Consider the following 26,993-nt stretch of genomic DNA (forward strand, 5'->3'; position numbering starts at 1 on the left):
AATTTATGGTCGCTAACTTCGACGGAACGTAGGACGGGCCAGGTCCGTACCTACGAATCATCTCGTCGGCCATTAACATTTTAATTTCTCCGACAATTCCGCAGAGTGCTCCGCGACGACGGCCGTTCTGCGGCCGCGCTGCAGACGAGAAAAAAATTCGATTTGAAGATGAAACGTAGCAACCGAACGAAGAAGAAGCGTGCCTGTATCGCGTGAACGATGATCCAACGTCGACTCGACTTTGCGATATAAATCGAGTTCGACGTCCATCGAGATCCGTCCGATGCTTCGAGACTGACGTTCGCGGGGGATAAATCACGCTCGAATCGTGGTATTCGAATCGCGATGAGACGCTGTCCGCGATACGTTTATTTTTACGCTTTACTTTCTCGTAGCTCGCACTCGCCGGCGGAAACGGTTAAAGGATTATATCTCGTTGACCTACAAAGCGAAACAACGATCGCGATGGAGAGGGGGCCTCTCGATGGGGAACGCGGAGGCCCATTTGAACGAGCCGTTGCCGTTAAACGATTAAAAGGCAAAAACACGCGACGCGGAAGGAAGAAAAAAGGCGGGAAAAAGGAGGGAAAAAGGGCGAAGCGAGGGCGGGGGGAAAAAAGTTGCGAACATCGGTTACGCGTTCGCTGAGCGCCACCGCCGCCGAAAGCTTCGGCTGGACTGTAATGGCCGTGGAAGGTTAATGGGCTTACCGAAAATTGATGGTGGCTGTACAGAGTCGCATGAAATACGTGCACCGCGAACTTTTTCCAGCCCCGGCTTTCGCTACACACCTTCTCCCGCATTCCCTTTTTCTCCTTCAACGAGGATCGCCGACCGTGATTTTTCCACGGAATATTCGCCACACCGTGTGCATCGTACGAGCACCACCACCATCTCCTTCGCTTCCTTCCTTCCTACCCGAGAGCCTCCTTTCGACTCTTCGACCTTTCGCCAACTCGAGGCACCGTGAAAATTGATCGACCGCTTTCCCGACATCGCCGATATACGGTTCACGCGAGCTCGAGGAAAGATTTCCATTTGGTCCGTGAAATTTCCCCGTGGTGCACCCTCCATTGCCTCTTCGGCTCCAGAATAGCCTAAAACGATCCGAGAATGGACCACTTTATCCCGCTGACAAATTTTTCCCCTAGGTTCCCCACTTCCGCTAACGAATCCAGAGAGAAACGAGCATTTCTGTTCACAGATTCGAGACGACATGGCGGCCGATGGTATCGAGCCTCTGGAAGAAGAGATTCCGTACGAGGACATCATCGGCCGCGACTACTGCCGCTACAACGTGAAACGACTGATATCTCCCTAGCCACCGAGAATCGGCCATGTGCATAGTCGATGGATAAAATGGAAGGAAGATCGGCAATAGCGTAAGCAGTCGATCGTCGCGACGCCAAGAACGAAAAACTCTCTTTAGAAATATTCCAACCGAATTCTCGCGCCCGTGAAGGACCACTCGAGCTCTTCGACCCCTCTACATTTTCCTCCTTTTGTCCGCGCCAACTCGATTTCCTCGGACGCGAATGCTCGCGAGACAATGTCGCGCGATGCGTACCTGCCCCGAAGGGTAGAAGAGCTCGATCGTACTTTCCCGCGATGGAACGACGATTCTTCCCTTCGCGGAGGAGCTTTCGCGAGGTGACACACCGTGTGTCCAGAGAGGCGTTCCGGATCTACGATTTTCGAAGACCAACACGCGCGTAGCGAATGTTTAAGGATTTAAGGTCAGCCATAATCGATGTGTTTAATTTGCACTCAACGATCTTTTCGTCGATGCTGGAACCAAAACCGTTCTAGTCAATATGATAATTATATTATGTATAAATATGTACACATAACGATCGATCTCGCGAACGACTGACACCGATCGTCCACGCGACGGTGACTATTACGATTCGAGTGGATGACTGCTTTAATGTGTCCTACCGTGCGCGTGTGTGCGTGTGCGTGTGCGTGTGTGCGAGAGAAAGAGAACTAACGATGTTTGTACATATGGTACCTGAAGTCGATGAACATATTGATCCTCCATATAAAGCAAACCGGGCAAAATTTTCACGAGGGTGATCGTGCGATGACGATCATGGAGATCGATGTGGAAGAATTAAACGAGCTTTCTGTTTGAAAGGGAAAGACAAGGGGAGAGAAAAATAAAAATAAGATTCGTTACATCGAACGACGTTCACCTCGGTTTGAAAGATGGCCGGTTTGATCAGACTGTCTCGGAGGAAGCTAGATACGAAGTTAGGCTCGAAGGAGCTTAAGAAAAATAATAAAAAAGATAAAACGTTGACCAGGTCAACGAGCGAACTTTCCTACCGATTTTGCACGATCGAAGTTGACGTCGATGCGTGATCGAGCTTCGCGTACGACCTTTTCGGACGCGTCTCGTTCGTTCTAACCACCACTTTAAGGCTCGTATATTCTAACTAACGCACCGAGTAAATATCCTTTCTTAACGATGTTTTTACACTAAACTTTTAATATAGCCAGATTTTAAAGCGAGCGAGCATGGAGCAAAACCGCGACGAGAATAAATCGAAGACGCGCCATCAACTTCCCTCGTGCCATCGATCCATCTGGCCCGTTAATTTTACGCGAAACTGCGCGTCGTTTTCAAACTCACGTCACTTATGTTCCGATTTAAAATAAAAACGAAAAAAAAGCGAAAAAATGTGAAAAAAGATGAAAAAAAAATGGAGGGAGGAAAAGAAAATGAGACTTGTTTCGTATCGATCGATTTAACGATCATTCGTGTGCAAGTAGTCGAGATCAACGAAGCGCCAGCCTCGTGAGTATATCCTAACATTTCAAACGTTACTGATACCAGAAAAATAAATCGACGACAAAATCGAAATACCGTGGTTGTTCAACCTATCTCTGGTTTACCCGTTCCTTGTCTCAACGATTCCATCCCTCGTCCCTCGCACACTCGGGTAGAAGGTTAACCGAAGAACTCTCGGGAGCAGCACGAAAGGCCAGGGTACCACAGAGCTGAAAGTCAATGCGGCGCGAGCAGATCGAGGAAGTAAACGTGCTGCCGTAAATCGAGTGCATCGATTCGCCAATTTACAAGTAACAAAGGGCAACGCTCGTTGCTGATTCACACAGCGCGTAGGAGGCAATCAAGTGCAAAGCACACGTTGAAATCGTAAACGCGGCTTGGTTTATTGGCATTTCAGGATCGTACGTGCTGTAAATTCTGGCCCGGGGGCTTGATTAGATTGTCGTTCCGCAGATTTGATAATGGCTGATTACCTATCAATCGAATAAATCAATCGTTCCACGGCCTGTAGAAAATTTGACGCAATGCAACACGCGCCATCGAGGGAAAATCGACGCGACCAACGTTTATTTTCCACCGCTGTTTACCAGTCCCCGCGCCTTGTTTTCCCGTTTCCCGTGTATACGTTATTATCTCGTAACTAAAACGACGCCGTTTCAACGTGTCGCTCGGTTAGCTCACGTCGTTGCACCCGGTTTCACGCGACGCCACGCGCCGCGGCGAAATCGCGCCTTCGCTTCGTCGAATTTCCAAGATACGATGGGGAAGTTCGGAAGTAAAAGTTTCGAGAGAACCCCTGTCCCGGGGAGATAACGAATTTTCCTGCTCAAATCGTTTAAAAGAATCCCGATATCCCGAAACTGACAAGTGGGAAGTTCGAGAGGAAAGAAATAAGAAAAATGGCGGCGAAGAATGAAAAAGGCACTTTCAATGATAATTAATTTTTCACCATTGGTGGTCCCTAACGAGCTCGTTAAAAAGTTTTGACACGTTTAGACCCGGATTCGGCCGTGCAAAAACCATTTAAGCTTCCTCCCTCGGCGGGTCGAGGTTGAATGAGCAGTCGGTTTCTTCGTCCTACCTTCCGCTGCAAACGAACCGCCACCCCTCGCTTCTGTTCTTTCTTTCTTTCTTCCTTCCTTCCTTTCTTCCCTTTTCTTCCCTTTCTTCCCTTTCGTCCCTCCTCCGCTATCGTTTTCCCATGGATTTTCTGCATTCTCCGGGTCTAATCTTTGCCCGACAGTGGCTAGTCTCTGCCAATGGCCGCGCGCGAAATAATCGGAAAGGGAGCGGAAAAAAGGTCGAGGCAGGAAGGGAAAAAGAAAGAAAGATACGTTGAATGTGAAAGGAGAGTGAAAAGAGCAGGGAAGAAGTCTCGGAAGCAATACCAGAGCCACTCCCCGTTGTTTCGCTCTTGGCTAGACATCGGCCGACTTTATGGAAGAAACTCGGACAATAAATTTGATCCTTTAATACCGCTCGCTGCGTATAATACCAAAGAGTGGCGAATTATATCCCGCGCACTGTTTAACGGATTCCGCGGACTATTCTAGATTCCAGGGATTCTCGCAGGGTCGGAGAAAAAGTTGCGAACAACTCGAGAACTATCGCTAAATCACGAGGTACAGGTCTACGATGCGTGAAGCGTTATGATCGCCCTTAGCGAGTCTCTTGAGCGAAAAAGGGACGTTAACCCTCTCGTGAACGCGGTATCGCGGCACTGGGCAATCTCAATGCGGTTGTACTCCTCTTTACCAAAGTTGCCAGTCCGTGGGACGTTTTACCGAGTAATCAGTAATCAACGATGATTCAGACGCTGGATGGTAGTTGGCATCAGCGTGAGCATCGAAAGGGTGGAAAAATTCCGCAGGATGGAGATGAACCAAGCCGGTCACGCGTATCGAACGGGGCGAAATGAAATATCGGTGACCCGAATGCTGGCCCTCGAGCCATCGCAGGAAGATGAGGTATCAAGTGGAAGACAGAGCAATGACCGCAGGTAGGAGGAAATGGCGTTGGAGGGGTTTCGCCGCGAAATAGGTGGCGGAGAATTAACGACACATCTGCGAGGAACTGGCTGCACCCGGCTTCCGGCTTATACGATCAAGAATCGAATATCGGTCGTGGGTTGATCGTATCCCGCTTTAGGAAGAACGGCTTTACGATTCGGTCAATCGTAAAGCCCGATAGCCGACCCTATCCCGACACGGGCGGCAGGTCGACCTCCACGGAAAACCATTTCCACGCCGCAAGACCAGGCCGACGTTTGACGGAATCTCCCCCGTTCGTGAATATTATATCGCAGCCGTGATTGAATCAATGCGGAAACGGAGGAATTCGATTCCACTGGATCGGCCGAGCCCAGCGTCGGGCTCTACTACTTTGTCCCGACGCTCCCACTGTCGCTTGAAAAATTCCACGCTTCTTGCTTTATGTACACCCCCATACGGGATTCGCTTTATCCTTCGATCCGCCACTCCACTTTGCGGCCTCCGATTTCTCAGGCCGTTACATTGCCACGGGACCTTGAATTATCGAAGGTGTGCGTTCGGTTCGCGCCATCTTCGGGCCGTCGTTCAGGAATTTATTTATCCTTCACGAGGGTCGAAACTCGTCGGTGATCACACGGGGAGAGACGAAACGGGCAAAGGTATAAAATATGTATCGAGCAGAGACCTGTGAGAATTAAGATCCCTAGCGTGCCGCAAGCTGAAATTTCCTCGGGATTTCGTTTGATCCGGTCTTTCCCTCTTGACACCATCTAGACGGGGCGCGACAGGCCTTTTCCGATTTAAAAAAATATTTTTCGCTTCCACCACGTCGACCAAAGCCGGATAAGGAATAAACCTGGTCCCATCGCACGCGCAACTGACTTTTCGCAACTAACTCGCGGAGTTTCGAGCGCCGTTATCTTTCCGTTGTCCCGCGACGATGCGGCAAACTAGCTCGTCCGGCGCGGGGATTCGCGAAACAAAAGTGTCGGCCATTGAATAAATTACGAGGTAAATGAAAAGCAAATCCGGTCATACCGCTGGTAACGGTAACAACATTAGCACACAGATTAAATGGAAGAACCTATCTGGCCCGTAATATCCCGCCGTAATATCTGTCAAGATTGCAACGTAAACAGCGGCTGCAGCGTGCAGTACGTTTTTCCTCTTTCCTTTATTTATGAATGTCCAATCGAAAACGGTACTCACCGAACTTCGATCTCCCACAGCGCGTGGCGAAATTCTGCGTAGCAATCGCCGTGTTCCCGTTTTTTCCCATATTTCCTTGTACACATCCGGAATATCCGCGCTGTCAGGCGATGCTATTGCCAGTCGAAATCCCTGAAAATAGAATGTAAAGTTTATGGAGAAACACGCGTGAAACGGAACGCGTTGACCGTGGATAAGGGAGGAAAAGAGAAGGTGAGTATAAAATGGGAAATAATAAAACGACGCTTTAGCAGTGGACTCTTTAGCAGTGGATCCAGCGACACGGTCGCCTCCACTTAACGATATTAAACCGTCTTAATTCACTCGAAACTGGTGGAAATTTTTCCATCCAACCTAATACGGCTGAAATTCATAACGCGGGACGAGTTACGTCTGCGCCGGCAGTGAAAAGCTGGCTCGCGTTACCATTGTCTAGGATTATCGAATTACCATACGCTTTTTCTTCCGTGCTCGCGCGTCGTCCGGACGATGGTCTTTTATTTCCTGCCCCCGTTTTTATTTCTCCCGCTCGACGCGTGTACCGGGATCGCGCTTTATGAACCGGCCACGTCCGGCACACGGCGTATATGCCCCCCGGGAACGCGTTTTTCCGCGGCAACGAAATTGAATGGGCCGAGTTTATGGCGCGAGGAATCGCGTGTCGTTACCCGTGCAGCGCAAGACGCGTGTACACGCGGCACCCCGAGCTTTACGAGCGTCGCGAGTGCGGCTGATGCTCGACCGCGGTAAACCCGGCTTAACCGATCCCTGCAAACGTATTAAAAACGCTTTAACGAAATGATACCGCGATAATCTTGCTACACGCGCCAAAGCATTCGGCCGCGTTTTAATACCCCGTGTCTCGCGTAGCGCGGCCGGACGTAAGCTGGTTAAATTAAGCTGCATCGCAGCCAGGATAATTAGATTTGGGAAAAATTACGTTTCGGACGTTATCCATTAAAGTTTCAGTGATTAAACGGCCAAAAAAAGTTAACAAAGCAGAAGCAAAAGGTCGGGAAGCGTGATATTAATTTCCCTCGGCTTCGTTTTCCTTTCTCTTTTCTTTTTCTTCTTTTCCAGCGTGAGATTAAATATCTCGTCGGATACAGGATCTCTTTCCGTGGCGGCGTTTAAATAACACACGTTACACCGTCCGAAGACTGAAATAATATTTTATTCTTAGTATGCGGGTCAGCTGGTTTCTTTCAATTATTATTATCGACACTGTTACCGATTGACCTGGCCTGGTTCGGACTTACATTTTGCATACGCTCGCGCATACGTGGCCGTGCAGCCATCTCTCTCTCTCTCTCTGGAATTTTTCCTTTTTTTTCTCTTGTCTTCTTTTTTTTTTTTTTTTTTTTATTTTTACCTCGACTTTTATCGAACGGCAGTAACATCGTTTCGACGCGCTGGATAATATCGATGGGAGATTGCATAGCAATCTGCGTAAATCGAAACAGAGATTTCGTTGCCGAACGTATTTCACGGCGAAATATGCAAATTCGTGCACGGCTACGCGAAATCGCGATACGAAAAATATCATTTCGAAATGACGCTGACGAAACTGCATCCTACGCGCTACTCGTCGTAGGCAACAGGTATAAATAACAGAATTCGATGTTCGCTATCGCAAATACTAAGAGACGTCGGGGAGCAAGACGATGATGAATAACCAGGCGGGTTTCTTTAAAAATATTCATTTTATTCGATCTCTAGACTCTTCCCAGATATATGAACAAGTTCCCGCAATATCAATAATCTGTACAAAATAATAGACTTTTCATACGACAGTATAAAAATACCGTTTCCATACAGATAATCTTTGTCTCGCCGCGAACAAGCGGCCACGTCAGCAGAACCAAAACACGCTCCTGGCGATAAATTTGAAAAAACGAGGTCTAAATCGCTCAACGAATACACCTACTATAATATAATATACGACAGAGTCTCCGAACGAGCAAATACTGCGTAACTTTCTTTCATTCGACTATGATACACAATGATAGTTCTTCGTCGACGCGTAACAGGGATATATAACTTTCTTCTTTTACGTTTCGTTTTCATTCTCTCCTCCTGACGATCCTCGAGTAAGGTACAATACGTAGGTACAACGAGCGCCGGGCGGTGCACAGTCGACCGATCGGCCTTTCTGTCGTCGAGGGGCCTCAAACGACGGTACAAAAAAAACAAGGACAATATGTTAACTTAATCTGGATCACAATTAACAAGGGGGGTACACGAACAATTTTTCGTGAAGCGCGTCAAGAAACTATATGGTTAAACGCAATAATAATAATAATAATAATAATAATAATAATTAATAATAACAAGAGAAACAACAATTGGCCAAACCAGTTTCTCCTTCGAAGAGGGACGAGACAAGAGGGGGTGACGAACAAGGACTAGTTAAAAGCAGGACAGAATCGTAAATCGGAACGAGGTTGGCGATTTCTTTTTCTTTTCATCAACGGCTTCTTCTTGTAGAGAAACGCAAGACGGAACTCGAACGGAGCCGTTGAGAATAATGCGAATTCGACACGTGGACTGCCCGGATACTCTCTCCCTCCTCGGTTCGAAGAGTAACCCAGGCAGCACGGGTAGCAAAAGCTCGACTACCACGGTACGACGAGTGAAAGCAACAAAAAGAAAGGTGGCAGAGCTCGATGTTCCTGACTCGTGTTTCTCTTTCTCTGTTTCTTGTTCGGTTAGTTGACCACTTTCTCCCGTTTCATAGAGCCCAGGTCCTCCAGCATCGTTTGTAGCCCGTCGGGAACTCGTCCGGCGTCCAAGTCCTGTCCCCACTGCCGATACTGAAAGAAAAATAGCGGATAGCGGTTACACGAGCTTCCAGCTGACACGCGATCGAACGTCGTTTCTTATACCCAAACAGTTCTTGGGAACTTTAAGGGATCTGGAAAGGTTCAGGGGCTGTGATGCGGACAGGCGGTTGCGGGAAAGGCTTCTCTCCTCTTCTCTTCGCTCCACGAGCCGTTCCTCCACGGCGGAGCCGAACACACGTGTACGGCAAACGTGAAGAGCTGAGAACGTGAAAAGGCTCGAGGACACCGCGTTTCTCTACCTCGCCGATCATTTAAATGTACGTACCTTTGGGTCTCTCATCGAATTTGCCGATTCGTTAACCTTCGAGCAATCGAATTTCAAGCAAACCGTACACTTTGCTGTCGCATGTCTAATTCCAAATAACACGAGAAATTCACCAACTGGCCGTAATTAGGCCCACGATTAAGTAACAAAGAATGCACACGCGAGACGAAAGTCGGGGATTTACCGATCGCTGTGCCCCGGTGCCCGAGAACTAATTCCGGAAACTCCGGCACAGCCATTACTCCGTTGGAAAAAGGAAGAAAAAAATAAGAAAAGGGGGAAAGAGCAGTAGCGCGACATGTTTATGGTTCTTTGGAAAAACTTCGTGTCCTCCGGTGTTCTCCTTCTTCTTGTCTCGCCCCCGGAATTTACGATATTAACGCACGCGGAAAATACAAACGCAACGCGCGGCGCGGCGCGGCGATTCCGGGGACAGCTGTAACTCTTTTCCAAACGCCGCGGATAAGACGGGGCCACGATTGCATAATCGAGAACACACGCGACTTTAAAAACGCCCAACGCGAGGGGGCTCGCCGGAATAATAGGTGTATAACTCACTTCGCAGCCGCGGCAACTTCTCCCGAGCGGAAGGATTTATTATCGGCCGGTTGCATAGAGAAAGGGGCACGGGGTACGATAGGACATACGCGCGAGATATGACGGTGAAACGAATAGTCGGGAATAAGATGATAGGAGGATAAGAAGCAGACGCTCCCGTGGAAGACTCACCATCTCCAGCTCCCTTCGTAGCGCGAGCACAGCCTTTTCGCGGTCGGCAACCAGCTCTTCGAGGTATTGATACCTCAGCTTCTTCCGAGCACGACACTCCCTCGCGCTCTGTCGACTTCGTTCTGGAAAAATAAACGGGAAAAGCGTGAAAACCTGACAGGCCGACGTCGACCGCGTTACCGGGCCGACTTCTAAAGACCCGAATACGCCTCGCGACTCCTGTATGCTCGCGCATAATAGACGTCTAGCCCCGTGAATAGATAAGGGTATAACGTATGGCTGGTTTAAACGGCGCTGCTCGAAAATTCGCGAAATCGCTGGAATCTGAGAGTACGAGAGTTGCCAGTTCTGAAATAATAATTCGAAATATTTTCGGAGAAACATGGTCCATTTGGAACGGCTTCCATCTCTGCTGGGTATCGATGACGGTGGTTCAAGGAGCGTTAAAATGCTTCTAACTTTAGAAATTATAATGCAAATTTAATTTCTGTAATTTCCGATAGTTTATTCGCGTCCCAGGTTCTTTAATAAGTTATATCCACTCCGTTGACAGCTGCACTATTAACCCCTTGCTGATGGCGCATGTCATCGCGAATAGTAACGTCGTACACGTCTAGCCACTTCGTCCTAATGTAGCAGAAAATAACACGCAAGATATCGACGAAAATAAACCACGAATTTGACCCGTTATGTTTACGTAGGGCCCTATCTTCGAACCACGTCTGTCACACGTGGTACTCGTGTTTGACCCGATCTCCTTACCACGTGTCTCACACGATGTCGTAGAGAAAGGGTTTAAATATTCGAGATATTGAACTTAGTGACAGCGAATTGATAATAAATGATAATCTCGGTTGAAACTCAAGAGTAACCCATCATTTTTCTTCATCTCACTGCTGCGAGTAAAATATCTGCAACTATAAATCGAGGACGTCATCGAAAACGGGATGCACGGATCCACGGCTCTCGGTAAACTGTCTTCAATTCGAAACGTCCAAAACTATTCCCCTAAAATTGAAACTTAATAATCCGATAATTAAGAGGAATGGAGAGCTCCTTGTCTCCGTTAGAACGGAAACTTCCGACGCGATTTACTCGATCCTCCATTCCGACTTATCCTTCTTTCGAAAACGCTCTTGCCGGTAGTTTTTGACTTCGGCGGTATAATTTCCGTATTAATCGCGGCTACCTCTAAACGCAATAATCCGCGAGCTAAATCCTCCGAAGCAGCTGCACAAAGACATCGCGAGGAACCCGTTTCCTACCCCCGCTGCCATTTCTCAAGACGCCTTTGCAACGATCCCCTTCCGCAACCGCGTTCGCGCTTCCCCGAGTGCGAAACGTTCTTAAGAAGCGATCGTAAAGGCGATTACGCGGCGGGTGTAAGGAAAGCCAAACAAGCGGCCTCGTGTAACGCAGCCGTCGTTCCTTTGGTAAATTTTTCACGCGAGATCGAGCCAGACGAGCGCGACGCCGCGAGCGGGCCACACAATCTCGTTAATAATCCAAAATAGATCCGCCGAGCTCGAGCCTGGTGCTCGCGAGATAAGCAAAACGGGATGCTAATAACCCCGGCCCGGCATTTTTCGAACGTTACTCCGTTTCTCGGCGCCGAAACGGGAAATACGAACGGCACGACGTCACCACCCCGGGAAAAAATTCCGCGGCTTAATGATATCCAGAAGCGCGTTAAGACCACCGCCGCTGGATGCCGCGGTAACTGGTAACGAGATACTCTCTGCGTGTCTCTCGTGTTCGCAGCGAACCTCGGGAATCCCGCGCACGCGAAAGAATTACGGAATTAAATGAAACGGGCGGGAAGGATAAGGCTCCGGGGCACGTTTAAAATCCAGCTCGAGTACGGAAATCGTTTAAGGAGCGAGGCGAAGGTTCTCGTGCCCGAGATAAGGAACGAGCAGCAGCGAACTCGAGGATACCGCGAAACGTCAGCTGCGTATCGAAAAGGAAGAAGGGAACACTCGCGGCCGACCTAGCATACAAATACTATGCGTTGCGAGAAAGAAGTCAGCTCGTTCGGTTGCGGAGCAAGAGAGGTATTCCACGTGCTCCGCCTATACTCTTGTTAGTAATACCTACTCTTCTATGACACTCCTAAAACTACTATCTCCAAGTTCGGCAAAGTGATACGTTAACATAGGCGTAAGATATCCGCGAAAGAAATGTTATCTCAGAGTTAACTTACGACGAATTGGAAACACTACTACGCTTTGGGATGAGTCTACGCTCTTGCATCTATTTTTTCGTTCGCTTTCTTTGTCACACGGTGTTCTATGACCGGGATAATAGGAGGGGATCGGTTCTACCAATAAGGGAAGCATTTTACTCTAATTCTGCCATGATGTTAGAATGGTTGAGCTGATGGGGATTCGGTCCTACAAGTTTTTCAGATGATTTCTTTCATGCAACGCAGACCGATCCCATCCGATCCGATCGGATCCCACGGATTCGAGACGATCTCTCGATCCAACTCGCCGTTACGCGGAATAGCAACGGCGCCCGGGAACTGCCATAAAATCGAACTAAACAGCCCTGCAGCTATCCAAAACAAACACGAGACTCCGACCACCGGGCTAACAACGGAGTCGTTCGCGAGAGGAACGAGCGTCGATAAATATTCCCCGCTCCATCCGCGGAACCGGCCATAAATTGTCGCGGTAAAAATTACAAACGAAGGCGAAGGACGCGGGACTGTGCGCAGCCATCGGGCAATAAATTCGCGTAACTCAAATGTGACGCGCGATTTTTCAAGCCGCGGGCCTGACGCACGGCGACGACGCCATCCGTTTCGGGCTGCAGCGCGGCCGTGGTACCGCGGCACTTCCGGCGCGCCGGTGACACCCGCGAAGAAGCCAGGGCGCGACGGATAAAATCGATCGTAATAGCCCGTTGCAGGATATTGCAAATTTCTCCGGCACTCCGACCGTCCGCGGCGTGATAAAGCTCTTTACGATCAAGGGTCGCGGCTATTATCGCGTCTACGGCTCACTAAGCCCGCCTTTTACGCGGCAATAAACGTCTCCTGCCCGGCCCCCGCGTCGTCCACTTCCTTTTTTAAAAGGGAACCTGTCCGGGAACAGCCTTTCCAACGTCATCGATAGGGAGCCTCGGGTCGGGATCGTGGATCGAGGGGAATTTTATCGGGGCTGGGATCCGTCGCCGACGTCTGTGATGCCAACACGTCCACACGGAAGGAATCGATTCGACCTCGGCGTGGAAATTAAGCGTCCTCGCGCAGCCAATTTGCGGCTCCGTTTGGGATCAGGAGCCGTGCAGGATCTGCGCCAAATCGAACGAGTCTATGGGGCTTAAATAAGCTCCGACCTGGACATCCGCGCGAAAACAACCAATCGCAACCCGAGGGGATAACGCGCGCGTGAATGAAATTAGGGAAAATTGGATTTACGGGGCTCGTCGGGGGTGGAAAGGGGAACCGGAAGAGGTCTCGGCGATGGCACGAATTACGACTGTCGAAAGTCTGGGCGAAGGCAACGTCCTCGCCGGGCCGGAGACGATTCGATCGAAGGAAAGGTCAGAGTAGCCGGATAGAAAATTACGAGATCGCGGGGAACGGGAATACGGGAGAAGTGCGGTGGTTCTTCGGCCACGTAGCTGGGAACAGCGCGGGATTGCGGACGCGAAAGTTGGTCGTAAAACGAGCTTAAATCCTATCCGTGTTGCTTCCTACCGGACCTTGGAAACCAGTCCGAATGTGCGGCTAGAGTAGAAGCTGTGAGAATATCGCAACAGGAAGGACCGAGAGGATCCATGGAGAAAATTGTTTCGTTCGCGTGATTTCCTCTAGAGTCCGTACGCGGGCATCTTACATCCCTAGTCCACTCTACCAGCGCGAGGAACGCGATCCAAGTGCTACTCTCGATAATGGTATATAATAATGAAAAAAAAATAAGGGGTGAAAAGGGGGCGGAGAAAAGTAAACGAAAATAGAACGGAAAGGAGCAGTCGCGTCGTTGCCACCCTGACGAAGCTTCTAGCAACCCTCGCCGATGTCTCCATCAGGACTTCACCACCCTCTCCTCACCCTGACTGGCAAAACGACGGAATTGCAAAACGCAACTTTCCATCTCGTCGCGACGCGGAATCATCGGGAACATCGGTCCCAGCCACCGAGTTGACCCAGCATAAATATTCATTCGTTCGGGCAGGATAAATATTCCTACGGTGTCATGGGTCCGGGGACTCGAGAACCGTCACTCGACGCTTCGTAATCAACCAGCGTGCATTTCTCACGTGGCTCGTGCAACGCGCGCGGTTACATCTTGTTTTCCCGCTTAATACACCAGCAGGCAGAGATGCAAATCGGGGCTAACTCGGCTTCTTAAGGGTCGCATGCAAATAACGTTGGCCATCGGGGGCTCGAAAGAAAAACCGATTCACGGGTCGAGCTTTCGGATATACGCAGAGAGGAAGGGCGGCGCCCGGAATTACCCCTTGATTTACATGGACGACGTTGTAAAATTTCGCGCTGGACAGCGCGAAGGGTGGGGCACCGTTTTATCGCGTGAAATTTCCTGAATGTCTCGCTGTCGTGTTTGGCAATTTTTACCTGACATTTTTTCCAAAACGCCATAACCGATACCACACAGGGTACGAGGAAAATTGAGGCAGATTATACAGGAAGATGGAGGAGATGCTTACCGAGCTTGGCTTTCATGTCCGACTTCTCGGACGCCTTCCTTCCAGGCTTGCGTCCCCTCTTACCCCCCTCTTTCCGATCACCGCGAGATCCCTCCTGCAAAGAGAAAAATTTCACGTTAATCCGTGAATCGGAAAAGCTGATGCGCTGGCCTCTCATGGAAAACAGCCAATTTATCGGGATATATAATTAGGTCGAGCGATACTGCGTGCTTGGAAATTACCGTATTAAAAGATAAGTCTACGGTTTATAACTGTAAGTACCTAACGACAAAAATTGCAGTACCCAGCTACCCACGGGAAAGCTCGTTCCGAATAGACACGACACGGCACTGATTAACGCCCCGTTGCCTTATTTTCCTCGAAATATCTCGAATTACCGTTACAGAAGTCGATATTTCGTACTTTCCGACCCGGCGGATTTTACGACCGCGATATATCGTTCGAAGCAACCATACGTCACCAAGAATTTTGAACCGCTAAACTGGCACGGGGTAAAGGGTCGGAACGCGCGTTAGCGTCGTAGCACGGGGTGAAAAACGTTTACGACCCGACCCATCGCGACCGTCGCGAATAATTACAAAGTACACGGAGAACTAGAATAAACAAGCAAGAACTGTGGCACATACGGGATACAGGGGACGAAAAAGTTTCGCGATCCCGAATCGCAACGTCGTAACATCGCGTGGGGAAAATGGCGACTCACGGAAACGGACTATACGAGCCTCCACTGCGACGTAATACCCGGCTGATCCGTTGTTTCTTCCTGCCACTGATTAATATCTCGAACGAGTCGGGCCGAGCTCGCGTCCGGAGAACAACGTCCATCGTCGTTTTCAATAGAAACAAAAGCTTATCGAATGAAGGAAGGTAAAAGAGAGGGAGGAGAGCGAGCTGCTAGGACCGCTAAAAGCAACCCTTAAGCGCGACACCGCCGTTTACAGTCGACCTCGCTGACGAGTTTTCGTCGTAGGGCAACCACGTCGGCAAATAACGCACTTTGTCGTCGCGAAAAAGCCCAGACGGCGCCTTTTTCTTCCCGATCGTTACCCGTTTAACTCTCTCTCTAACGCGCCATTCACGCGTATGAGCCGTTTCGTAAATCGAAAGACACGCTCGCCGACCCTTTTATCGTTACTCCGACTCGAACCTGTTTAAAGGGAACCATCGGCTGGGTTGTTTAACGCGCAAAGAATCGCGGCACCCCCGCGTACACAAGGCAGACAGGCAGGGTGAATCGAAAAGACGATCTCGTGTCCCCTCGAGCGATAAAGAAGGGACACGGACAAGCGAATATAACGCACGCAGGCTGGGCGTGTCTCCTCTCGCGACCCCACGCGACCCGTTCAAATTTACACGTCCCTAGAGCTCGGTTGTTGCGACGACGAGCAGAGGCAGCCGCAGGCTTAGCTATGCATGTGCTCACGGGTGACAAAATACAAATTCAGCCCTCTTTTAGGCAAGCTGTTTACCTTCGGCCCTATCCTTTCCTCTCAATCCTATCTGGTATTAAATCTCCTCGAATCCTCTTTCTTTCCCTCGACCGCTTCCGACTTCTTTACCCCCGTGGCTCTCGCGCCCTTCCGACTCGTCTCGCTTCCTTCTTCCACCCCTCGCCCCACGCCCTGGCTCTTCGCGCGCGCGCGGTTCTTTGTGGGGTAGAAAATGGAATTGATGTTCCGCGATGAGTAGCGAGATACAGGAAACGAGCGGAGCGAACGGAGCACGCTCGTCTAAGGATCCCAAGCGTGTGCTCGCGAAGCCTATCGCGGCTCTCGCGGCCCGCCTTTAAGCCAAGAATATAATTAACTCTCGCGGCGGATGATGTCACACAGTCGACGAGGTTCGCGTGGAGAGAAGAACGCGATTAGATCGCGAGGAATATCCGACTTTTCGCCCTCGCTATCGCTACTATCGACCAGATATTTGGGTCGCACTTGGGCCGACGATGCGCGTACACCCTACACCGGAAGGGTAGGAAAACTCGTTAAACCCCTCCACTGTCAGTGACACTTCCGTCGATTTCCCGTTCGCCCCTATCGCGAGCAGCGTGTTACCTGCACCATCGTCCCTGCGCCTGACAATTCCACTCGGATTTCTGACGTGTATCCGATCGTCGAGGGGAACGATTCGCTCGTTTCCGGCCGCCGACCATCACCCCTTTCAAACCCCTCGTCGACTCCAACCGCCTCCCGCTTACTCCGCGCTTTTACCCTTCCATTTCTACCGGTTGCTTATTATTTTTCACCCTTTCTCGCGCGATACTTCCGCCATTTCCGTCTCTCCTTTCTCCTCCCTGTTTTCCCTCGGTTACGGATTACGTTTTGAAAATTAGCGAGGGCTGGCGACGAGAGAGATTACGTGGACGCGATCTAGCCGGATGCAGGATAGTACACGGGAGAGCGGCAAAGACCGGAAGCTAGTAAACCACACTGTACACACAATCGAGCGCGGAGGCTTTGTAGTTTCGCAGTTCGTCGGCCGATTCCCTCTTACGCGTATTTCTCGAGCGCAAAGGCCGGGTTACGCGGCTCGCTTCGTGCCAAGGCTCTCCGTTCCGCGTGAAGCGTGATTTAATCTAGCGACATGAACGCACGGACTCGCTGCCATGCCACGTATACGCGCCATGGTTTCCACGTACACCCGAGCGACCAGTGCGTGGCCAGTGATCCCGTCAAAGGCGAACTCGCAAGCGCAGTTAGCACGCAGTTCAAGAACCGATCCAACCTTTTTCCCCCCCCGAATACGTTTATTCGCTCGCGTTTATTTATTTCCCTTTTTCGTTTCTCTATCTGCAAAGATATGTCGTTTATAACGAATGAGGACGAAAGTGGTTTCATGACTCTTTGCATAATTCAGTGGAATTAACTCGAGCCACGTCCGCCGGTATTACAAGATTACGCCGGCACGCCGGAAGTTCTATCCATCTCGCGTTTCCGCGAATCGATTTCGCCGCGCAGAATGGGGAAGGAATTACGCGTACATGCAGCAACGAATTAACGCGAAAACCAGGGGAAGAGCTGCCGCGACCACCCGCTGCAAGTTTCGCAAAGTTAGGTTCGCGCGCGGATAACGCTGAAATATAAATAACTCTTGTCGATCGAGAGAAGCTCTGTCGGTTCGATATCCGCCGATAAAAATTCCATCGGGTTACCACCCGTGAATTTCCATTCGCTCTAATGAAGCGTTTGCACACCTCTCGGCCGACACCCACACCCCCCGCCGTCCGATTTATTTCGCGCGAGCCCGTTCTTAAATTTCCCCCAGTTACCGCGCACATTTCTCCAGACGCGACGATCGCTTGGACCCCGGCCAGGAAAAATGAAAGTTCCAAGATGACGCTTTCCATTCGAACGCGTTTATCGGTCAATTCCATGGCACCGGCGAAAAAGTCGTTCGTTAACGTGCACTCCGCTTCCTCTGCTCGCCGGAACAACTTTCGGCCGACCACCTCACCTCTCCAGTGGAAAGTCTTTAATTACAAAGGATACGGGAAACGTCCTTGGCTCGGCCCACCCTTTTAACTCGGCCACGGTTCTCCAGTCTCTTTCATACGAGTCCGCACCACTCGCTCTCTCTCTCGAATTTCCCCAAAAGAACTCGTCGTTCAATTAATTTTCGTTATTAATGGAATTACTCCCGGAGTCCCTTAGCGAGACTCTCTTAAACGCGTTAGCCACCTTTCCACCCCTTCGTACCCTCTATTAACCGAAAATCTTTCTCCCACCTACCACCCACAGCCGACTTTCCTCGCGCTGTCTCACGCTCCGACTATTCTCGTCAATTTTGACTTCGAATAACCCCTGGCTCTTCTCGCGCCTCGCTCCTTCCACTCGCTCCTCTATTTTCCACCAACACTCCGACCTCGATGACGCGGTCTCGTTAACGCGTCTAACTTTAAACGCTTCATTCCGCGCGATACGTTATCGAAATTTCCTAAACTCTTTGCCGAATCTTCCCCGAATTTTCCCTCTATCCGTTGTCCAACCCCACCCCGCGCAGGTGGATCGTGATAAATCGGAATTCTAACCCTCGATGCAAATGCACGCCTCGCGAGCAATTCCCAGGCTTCGGCCATAATATCGCGACGAATGATTCTTGGCGGAACAGCCGCAGAGATTGCCGCGGGGTTCAATTATTCGGTAGTCGGCCGGAGTTAGGCGAAATCCTCTTACGCTGGTCCGCGATTCCAACGGAAATTCATAACAACGTTTACACGAGCGAAATACCTGAAAATCTCCGCGGAAGATGTCTCTTTTTGTCTTCGCTGTGCTACGCGGCTCAACCTTCCTGCTCCTCCACCGTTTCCAATTTCCCTTCTCTTTATTCGCCACTCCAGCGAGCCGAGAAATCCCACGGAGCATGATTCGATCGAGGCTTCCGCTGGGGAACCTACCACGGTCCAAATGAGCAACGTCATAGGTGTCTCAAACGACTAAATGCAGACTAAATACGGTTAAGCACGTGGCTGAGCATCACCGTTATTAAAATTATCATCCGTCGCTGAATAATCCCGACATGCGTCCTCGCGAATCCGTAATATCGCGGGAAACGCGGCTCATGCTCGTGGAAAAAAGCGAGCGATCGTGCGAGTGATCGAGCGAGTGATCGAGCAACTCGGTTACCGGATCCGCAGGCACGCAACCTTATTATTACCTCCGTTCACCGAAGGTTGCACGATCCTCCGACGCTCTAGAATGAAGTATTCCTTTGTAGAAGTCGCCACGTAGGAACTATAAAGCATCGAAACCGGTTAACCGATCGTGTCTCCTCCGAAAGCTTCCGTATTCCTTCGCAACCGCTCATCCTATTTCCATTTCTACTATCCGTTTTTCTCGATCCGTTCCCGGTGGTACAGAGTATAAGACAATATTCGCGGTTAGTCATTTTCCAAAAAATCCCACGTACTTTGCTACCATTCGCTCTATTTATATCGAGCTTATTGCGTTTTGTTGCTAAAACGTTCTATAGATGCTATCAAATATAAAATCGATTAGGAAAGCGAATCGTGTCCGAGGACGATATTTGTGTCGCGATCACGTGCGAAGACTTCTTCCAAAGGTTCTATACTACTTGCGATCCGTCTTATCTACATGACACCTGCTATGATTCGTCCTCGAACAGTTGCGACGCCATCGAATGCAAGATCGATTAGCAAAATCGAAGGAATGAACTCGCGGCTGCAAGCATAAATTATAAAATATCCGATCGTATCTGCGCACCTCGAAAGAGCTTCTCCGTTACTTCCTAACCACCCATCCTGCTAACATCGCACCAATTGCTACGTATTTTTAAGACCGTCCCAAGACGATATTCGCGTCGACTTCTTCCAGAAGTCTTTTCTCCTACTTTGATACCGGTCATGTTATTCGCAGCAGGCTTATTTCCATTTGTTTTCGAAGCGCGCCGACGCTACTGGATACACGATCGATTAGCGATGCGTTCGATTACGAGATCGAAGGACGAAACTATTTTCGAGGACGAGGATCGCGTCGCGAACCGGCGAGGAAGAACGCAGACAAAAACGAGCTACAACGCGAGTAAAAGCTTCCTTGGGCTTTTCCACGACATTGTACGCGAGAGAACGCACGCGAACGGACGAGGGGCGAAGAAAGCGGAAACGAGGAGGGAGCTTCGTAATTTTCCAACCGCGCCACCTACGCCGCTGTGCAACAATGAACGAGAGAGATTCCGTGAATACAATGGTAAAGCGCCACGATAAAATCATCATCCCGCCGACGAAAGTCCCCTAAATTCAGAGCTATGCGCGCGCAGCTCGCGTTTCCCGCGCTAAATTCGCGGCCATTGAACGAACGTTCTATTCGTGATCGAATATATCCATTGTAAACGTTCTAACACGCTCCTCTACTATTTTTCTACCTTTTCCTATACTTAAACCTCGACGTTCCAACAATCGTAACGTAATAATACGCGCTCGCACATAACCTCAAACGACTTTTCGTTTCGATGATTTAAACGATGCGAATTCTCGGGCATTATTAGGTTACGACTTTGTATATTGAAGAGAAAGGGTGAAAGGGCAAAGACGAGACTATAGAAGCGAAGTCAGGGCACGCTGCATTGCCCGATGGAATGACTGCCGCCCACGTTTCCCTACGCACCGGACTCTGAGTCAGTGTAACACGATTGCACGGACAACGATTCATAGCTGCCGAAGAGTAAGTTTAGTGGAACGAAAAATCGGTAAAGAGAGAGAAGGGGGTATGGCGCAAATGCGCCCGCGTATCGATAAGAAACCGTCGCAAAAGATTTACGAACAGCAGCACATCTGTCGTGACGATGTAACCGTTCACCACGCTTCAATTGCTTCGCAAACGTATCGAGATCTCGATAGAAAAGAGACAGCGGGTGCAAAATTGCCTACAATATACCTTCCACCTGCTCCGATTCGTCTCCCAACGCTCGAGTTAACGGTGTCCAAGGATCTATGGTGTTGCTATTTTCTTGAAATCCTATCGACATCGACCCACTTCGAACGAACCTATTTTGGACCGATGTACTTTACTCCTTTAGTAGCCGAGGACTTTCTAAACGCGGTTCTTTTGATCTAATTGCAAAGAGAGATCACGAAACGTAAATTCTAAGGTGTATGCTTTGTACGGGTTATAAGAATAAACGATTCGAAGAACGTGGTTAAATATGTAAAAATTTACTTAACCCCACTTATGCCACTGTTAACACGCTGTCACGTCGCTACGAATTCCGTTTCCTGTGTACCCTTATCCATCAGTCACTGCACTGCGAAATATTCTTGTCGCGAATTGCGATACTCGCTGATTTCGTAAACACGATTCGATAGTTATCAGAAACGCGAGTAAACAAGAAGGCTCCTCCTATCGAGTTTCTTGTGTAAAGATGAGCACGTTCGAATGCAAAAACTGTTTGTAAACACGCTCGGTATCGGAATGTAAATTTCGAGAATGGTTACGGTAACGAAATAATACCGATGGAAAATGGCTACGTCCTACTTATTTGACGGGGCAATAGCAAAGAACGGTTCACTGGATGTCGCGTGATATGAGTTTTATATAAAAGAAAAGTTTTATCGATGAAATCGCAAAAAATTAATCACAACGTTGCCCCTTGATTAATCGTTTTAAAATAGAAGAAGAAAAATAAATACAAACGGCATCGTAAAGCGAAGAAATAATATTGCACTCCGATTACGTGAAAACTGAACGCGAGTAGGTCACGATGCGTCAAAATTTATTCGGTACATCGATCATTCCTAGGTTAAATTTCACGCGGGCTACGAAAAAGAAGCGTACACAGTTCCGTATAATATAAAACCATTGAAACGCGAAAGCATTTATATCGTTGGGGTGACGATATATGTACATCGCACAAGAGAACGATTTCCCCCTTAAATTTATACGCATAGACCGAAGTTTTCGCAATTAACGGCACAGTTTTCCCTCGCGATAGATGTGTACCGTTGAATTGCGCAGTAGCGTCGCGTGTGGGCGACCAAGTCTAACGGTTAGCCAGTACAATCGACCGGCATTTCAAACTATGTAACGACGTCGAAATGCATCTTGCGAGATTCGAAGAAATTTAAAACGTTCCGCGCGCCCGAGTATCAGCAACACGAGTGTATACCGGCAAAAAAGCGTGCGTACGTATTGTCGACTGAACAGGGACAGAATCAACAGGGTATGGTTCGGAAATGGTATGTATCTAAGGCGTTCAGAAAACGGAGCTAATTTCACAGTCGATTCAAGAGAAACACATCGTGATATATACGTAACAAAACGACACTGTAGAAGACTATGAAATAAAGGAAAAGTATATAAAATGTATCTGTAGAAAACTCACCGGTGCTACGCGACGTGCGAGCTGTGTCAACTGCGCAGTTGACGAGCTAAACGCTGTGTTCAGGGACGTCGTGCTCGGTACCGGTGCCCGAACAGTACAACCGGTAATATTAAACGACAAGCGCGACACATATCGGCGATTTACAGAAACTCGCGGCACTGATTTTAAAATTACTCCTACGTATGACCATGTTACACATTGCTCATTTTTCGAACGCATTGATTGGAGACAAAATCCACGTCTAGTTACAAAGCTATTCGTAAATAGGTTAAAATAATTCTCTTCGTTTTGCAACTTTTAGTAATTGTTAACATATTTAATCACGAATAATTCACGAAAAATTCTCGTTACGTGAAAAATATGCTACAAATAAAATTAGATAGTCGACAGCGAACAATTATTCTCGAATTAATTTCATCCATCTTTTTTTCTTCGTTAGGTTAATATTGATAGAAACCGTAGTTTATGATAACATATCACACACGTCACGCGAATAATTTTCTTGAATCGAAATATGACGACGATAAATTTCACATATCGATATCACACTTCACTATCTATTAAATAGATAAAACAGTAGAATATTACTAAACTTAAGAACGGAATTGCTATTTTGTTTACAAAAGGTCATAAATTTCACAATACTAATCGCACGAAAAATCTACTCGTTAACATTAACGACTCTTATCAGAAAATGGACTCCACAATGTTCCGCGCCTGAAGATCACATGACCGTACGAAGACGGCAGCGTCATCTTTTGAGAACTAGGAGAACGAAACTCAACGACACGTGGCGCGATCAATCGACAAGAATGCGAAAGAACGAAACGAGAAACAGCGACATCGAACGTCAGCTTTACTATACGAACACCAAGAAGAAGCACACACAAGCAAACAGCCACCCTTCGGTCTGCTTGCCCCCCACCCCACGACCCCTTGACAAACCCTCCATTTCACAGGTCCTGACGTCAAACGAAAGTAACAACGCCCTTTGTCATCAGTTCGAAAATAACAAGTATCGTAAAAAAACGTGACATTTTGTACGCGCGCCCTCTTTGCACAACATGGTGTAATCTATTTAACGCGCGTAATCTTGTTGCCTGCTTTTCATGGCAGTTTGCATCGCGCGAGCACGTTGTCACTTCATCGTTTCCATAAATTGTCGACTCACCGTCTCATTTTCTGCAATACACATAGGCTCCACCTCCATGAGTCCCGTGAATTTACTTCTTTTTGATGTTCCTCAAGCAAATCCTTCGTGACACGCTTTGTTATATCGTGATTCTGTCCTATCCTCAACACTTTGCAACGGCAACGTGTGTCTGTTTACAAACACTGCAAGGTCACACAGCAGACCCCCAGACCTCTGACTGTCGGGTATTTCGTATTACGTCACGATCACCGACAATAGCGCCGCCCGTGACGAAATCATGAAATACTACGAAAATGTCTTACAAAAGTAACGGTCGGTAAATAAAATCATAGACCACATGGTGCTAATCTATTTTTGGTTATGTAAATTGAAATTCTAGCTTTGAAAAAAGATTAGATTGTACGAAACATACACTAATAAATATTTACTTCCGGACATTTTTATTACATATTAATGAGAGTAATTAATACCTATATCAAAATAACTGAAACACTTAAATAATTAGATAATTAATTTTACGATGTTATTCTCGTCAAAACATGCGACACAGAAATACATCATATATTGAACCTATATTATATCTAATTCATGGTCGAACAAATTTCAAACATTAGAAAATTTAAACATTTGAAATTTATAACAATTTTTAAGTATGAAATAATTTGAAAAACACAACCATGATCACAAAAATTTCTGACGCAATAGATTTTTTAATATAATTCATAATTTGACTTCAAAATTGTTTGTGATAATTGTTGCTGTCGGCCTAGAGAAAGTAAAGTGGAAAATATGTAATATGAACGAAAAATCTCAACTGGACCCTGAATTTAATTGGATCATACGCACCTGTACCAATTCTTTTAATGTATATTTAACTATGCTTCATTATATTTTCTACGATAACACTATAAATTTACAACCAAGTACTACTTGTAAGTAACGAATGGTTTCGTTAAAAAAATATTTTCACATAAAAATTTAAGATCGTTATAAAATCAAGGTTATGGTATTATTTTCATAGTGTATGTAATAAAGTTGCAGAAGCTTTGACATACCCTTTATTCATGACGATGGTGGACCTTATGGTGTATTTTATATTGCAATGAAACTAAAAATTAAATCCATACAAAATAAATATGTATATGCAATACTGTTTTACAACTAGAAGCATAAATTTGCGTTACTTTACGTTGCGAACTCAAATCTTAAATTCTATGATATCCAATATCAAAACCATTTCTGTATTTGCTCAAGTATCCGTTATCATAAAGATCATCCCGATAACCTTTGCTATAACCTCTCCTAAATGGATAATATAAATCTTGTTCATCGTTTCTTTGCCTCTGATATGGAAAATATCTGAAAATAAACAAATCATTAATAAATAATTTTTTGGCATATATCATTTAATATCTAATCTTACAATTAGCAATAATATTAAATTACCGGTAATCCATTGAGTAAGGATCCTTCTTGTAATAGCCTGTAGGTAGCGTATCTATGTGATAGCGTGAATATCCGAATGCAGGAATATGATCGATATTACGATAAATAATCGGATAATGTACCTCTTCCCCATTTTTATCGAAATAACGTCTAGCTTCGTTTCTCAAGTAATTTCTTCTATTATCTGTGTATCGATCATTGTTGTACCCTCCGACATGATCGCGATAATCGTTAAAACTAACACAAAGCAGTAAAACGATATCTTAATTCATCGCACTTTACTCTTGTATATACAGATAAGTATGTAACTACATACGTATATCACGAGTGTTAAAAGTCATTAAAGAAATTCAGACTAACTAGTACACTTACTTTTTTCTATTGTCATGTATTCCCTGTTGTGCCTTATCTCTCTCAACGTAGGATGCGTCACGCCAGCCATCCCTAAACGAGTTTTGCGATTTTTGCCCATAATATCCACCATTATTCCCCGTCGACCTATGCCCCCCCTCGTCATCGCTGTCCTCGTAAAAGCTTGAGTTATTTCCTGACTCATCTTTATGGTAGTTGTTGTTGAAACCGGTCCTGCGATGCCCTTTTTTGTAATATCCACTGCCGCGCCGTTCAAAAGAATTCCTCTCGTGATCGACGACTTCAGATTCTCCTAAACTGTGTCTTCCTTTGTCGTGCCCTTTGCGAGCTGTATCCTGGTTACCGTATCTCTTTTCATCTCGCTTGCGTTCATTAAATCCTAGTTGCCCCTTGTTATAAATGGAACTACCTTCTTTACTTGTCTTCTCTTCGTCGAAAATTACGTCCTCGGTATTGATCTTCTTTTGCACGTTGTCTGATAAGGAAGATCCCGATTGTTCGTTGTTCTGTGGAGCAATCAAATCAGATGCACAAAGACTACGCTGAATAAAGAAGAAAAGCACAATATACCAAATGAAAGACATGTTGAAAAGCAAGCGTCAATAGACGGTTTGTTTGTTCCAGTCGGTTTAATCAATTATATAGAGGCAGATGCCTTTGTTTAAGTAACAGAACTAAACGCATCCTGTATGCATAGGTTCAAAGATCCGTAGGTCCGATGAATCGGCATGACCTTCGAGTTTTTTCGGTTCTACGCATTAAGAAAGCTCATTAATCAACGAAGCGAAACGAATATTCTACGAAATCACAGTATCACAAATAGTTAATGCATTTTATTGAAAACTTGTAAGAATAGAAACAGTGTGTTTCGTTTTCTTTTTTCCCTTTTTCGTTTTCTATTTATTCTGTTTAAAACACTCATTACGTTAGAATTTTTTTTAATGTGTTAAAACTTACAAATAATACAAAAAAAGCTTGAAATAAATTATTCGTACGTATATCATATAATATTTACAACTTTCAAATGTTGTTGGAGGCACATCTACAATATACTTATCGGACAAAGGTAAAGGTAAGAAATATATCGATATTGTAAAAAATATTCAAAACTTATATTTTAAGTCGTCTTCGTGGAAATTCTCGGTGAAGAATTGTACAAGACGCTTAATCATATTCTAAGTATCGTAAGGGTAAGATGGGAGGGGAAAAAAGGTGTGGTATATAATACAATCACTAATCATCTTCGTGTTCCAAAAATATTGTAGCTCTTTCTAAACAGTACTTTCACGCACATTCGCTCTTACACTCTGCTTATTAAAATTAACAGGTTTAATTAAGTCGCGTACCAATTATACTGATTTATAATTTGTAAACGCAATTTAATAATTGTTCTAGCTAAAGCTTCTAAAAATGTCCAACATATGCTTAAATATATTAAACACATGTTTGACTATTTTTTTGTTCTGTGTTTATAAACTGCATGCAGATTATACAGTAGTTCGCCGTCCTACTGTAATATCTACCATTATCTGTTGATAAGCGAATTAGATGATTTGCTTATACGTTGTAAATTAACAATTTGGAAGGCAATGATTTTAATTCCGAATATACGTCGAAAAATATACATTACCACTGTTCTCTGTATTACATCACAAAATCATAATAGCAGTTCGTGCGCAAA

General features: G+C 46.8%; 3 protein-coding genes across 5 annotated transcripts in view; 1 reads left to right on the top strand and 2 right to left on the bottom strand.

Annotated features, from left to right (window-relative positions):
• The window catches only part of LOC108555306 (dipeptidase 1), a 68,873-nt gene extending 67,137 nt beyond the window's left edge, over positions 1 to 1,736 (top strand). The window contains exon 10 of the mRNA XM_017910884.1: positions 1,205 to 1,736. Coding sequence (XP_017766373.1) covers positions 1,205 to 1,321 — 117 coding nt within the window. The 3' untranslated portion in view covers positions 1,322 to 1,736. The remainder of the gene's footprint in view (positions 1 to 1,204) is intronic.
• Positions 1,737 to 7,695: 5,959 nt separating this feature from the next.
• Positions 7,696 to 23,771, bottom strand: REPTOR-BP (REPTOR-binding partner). Of its 3 annotated transcripts, XM_017910873.1 has the most exons (5): positions 22,342 to 22,409; positions 18,735 to 18,897; positions 14,509 to 14,602; positions 9,832 to 9,953; positions 7,696 to 8,807 (listed from the first exon to the last, which is right to left on the bottom strand). In XM_017910873.1, the coding sequence occupies exons 2-5, from the start codon at positions 18,867 to 18,869 to the stop codon at positions 8,703 to 8,705; spliced, it is 456 nt and encodes a 151-aa protein (XP_017766362.1). In that variant the 5' UTR covers positions 18,870 to 18,897; positions 22,342 to 22,409; the 3' UTR covers positions 7,696 to 8,702. The 3 variants fall into 3 exon arrangements, with proteins under 3 accessions (XP_017766362.1, XP_017766361.1, XP_017766363.1); XM_017910872.1 differs by lacking the exon at positions 18,735 to 18,897 and having other exon boundaries at positions 22,342 to 22,704; XM_017910874.1 differs by lacking the exons at positions 18,735 to 18,897; positions 22,342 to 22,409 and adding an exon at positions 23,513 to 23,771 and having other exon boundaries at positions 7,698 to 8,807.
• Positions 23,772 to 24,699: 928 nt separating this feature from the next.
• Positions 24,700 to 25,896, bottom strand: LOC108555280 (TBC1 domain family member 5 homolog A-like). Its single transcript, XM_017910856.1, has 3 exons — positions 25,313 to 25,896; positions 24,941 to 25,177; positions 24,700 to 24,853 (listed from the first exon to the last, which is right to left on the bottom strand). The coding sequence occupies exons 1-3, from the start codon at positions 25,894 to 25,896 to the stop codon at positions 24,700 to 24,702; spliced, it is 975 nt and encodes a 324-aa protein (XP_017766345.1).
• Positions 25,897 to 26,993: the final 1,097 nt, after the last annotated feature.

The sequence above is a fragment of the Eufriesea mexicana genome, unplaced genomic scaffold, assembly GCF_001483705.2.
Source record: "Eufriesea mexicana isolate 0111107269 unplaced genomic scaffold, ASM148370v2 scaffold107, whole genome shotgun sequence".
In the NCBI taxonomy this organism is placed as follows: Eukaryota; Metazoa; Arthropoda; class Insecta; order Hymenoptera; family Apidae; genus Eufriesea; species Eufriesea mexicana.

Coding starts and splice junctions, on each gene's coding strand:
- REPTOR-BP (XM_017910872.1), bottom strand. CDS start 22,560: ATGCGTTCGAAAAATGAGCAATGTGTAACATGGTCATACGTAGGAGTA. Junction 9,954..14,508: donor GGACATGAAAGCCAAGCTCG/GTAAGCATCTCC, acceptor TTATTTTTCCAG/AACGAAGTCGACAGAGCGCG. Junction 8,808..9,831: donor TACGAAGGGAGCTGGAGATG/GTGAGTCTTCCA, acceptor TTTTTCTTTCAG/TATCGGCAGTGGGGACAGGA.
- LOC108555280 (XM_017910856.1), bottom strand. CDS start 25,896: ATGTCTTTCATTTGGTATATTGTGCTTTTCTTCTTTATTCAGCGTAGT. Junction 25,178..25,312: donor ATACATGACAATAGAAAAAA/GTAAGTGTACTA, acceptor GCTTTGTGTTAG/TTTTAACGATTATCGCGATC. Junction 24,854..24,940: donor CCTTACTCAATGGATTACCG/GTAATTTAATAT, acceptor GTTTATTTTCAG/ATATTTTCCATATCAGAGGC.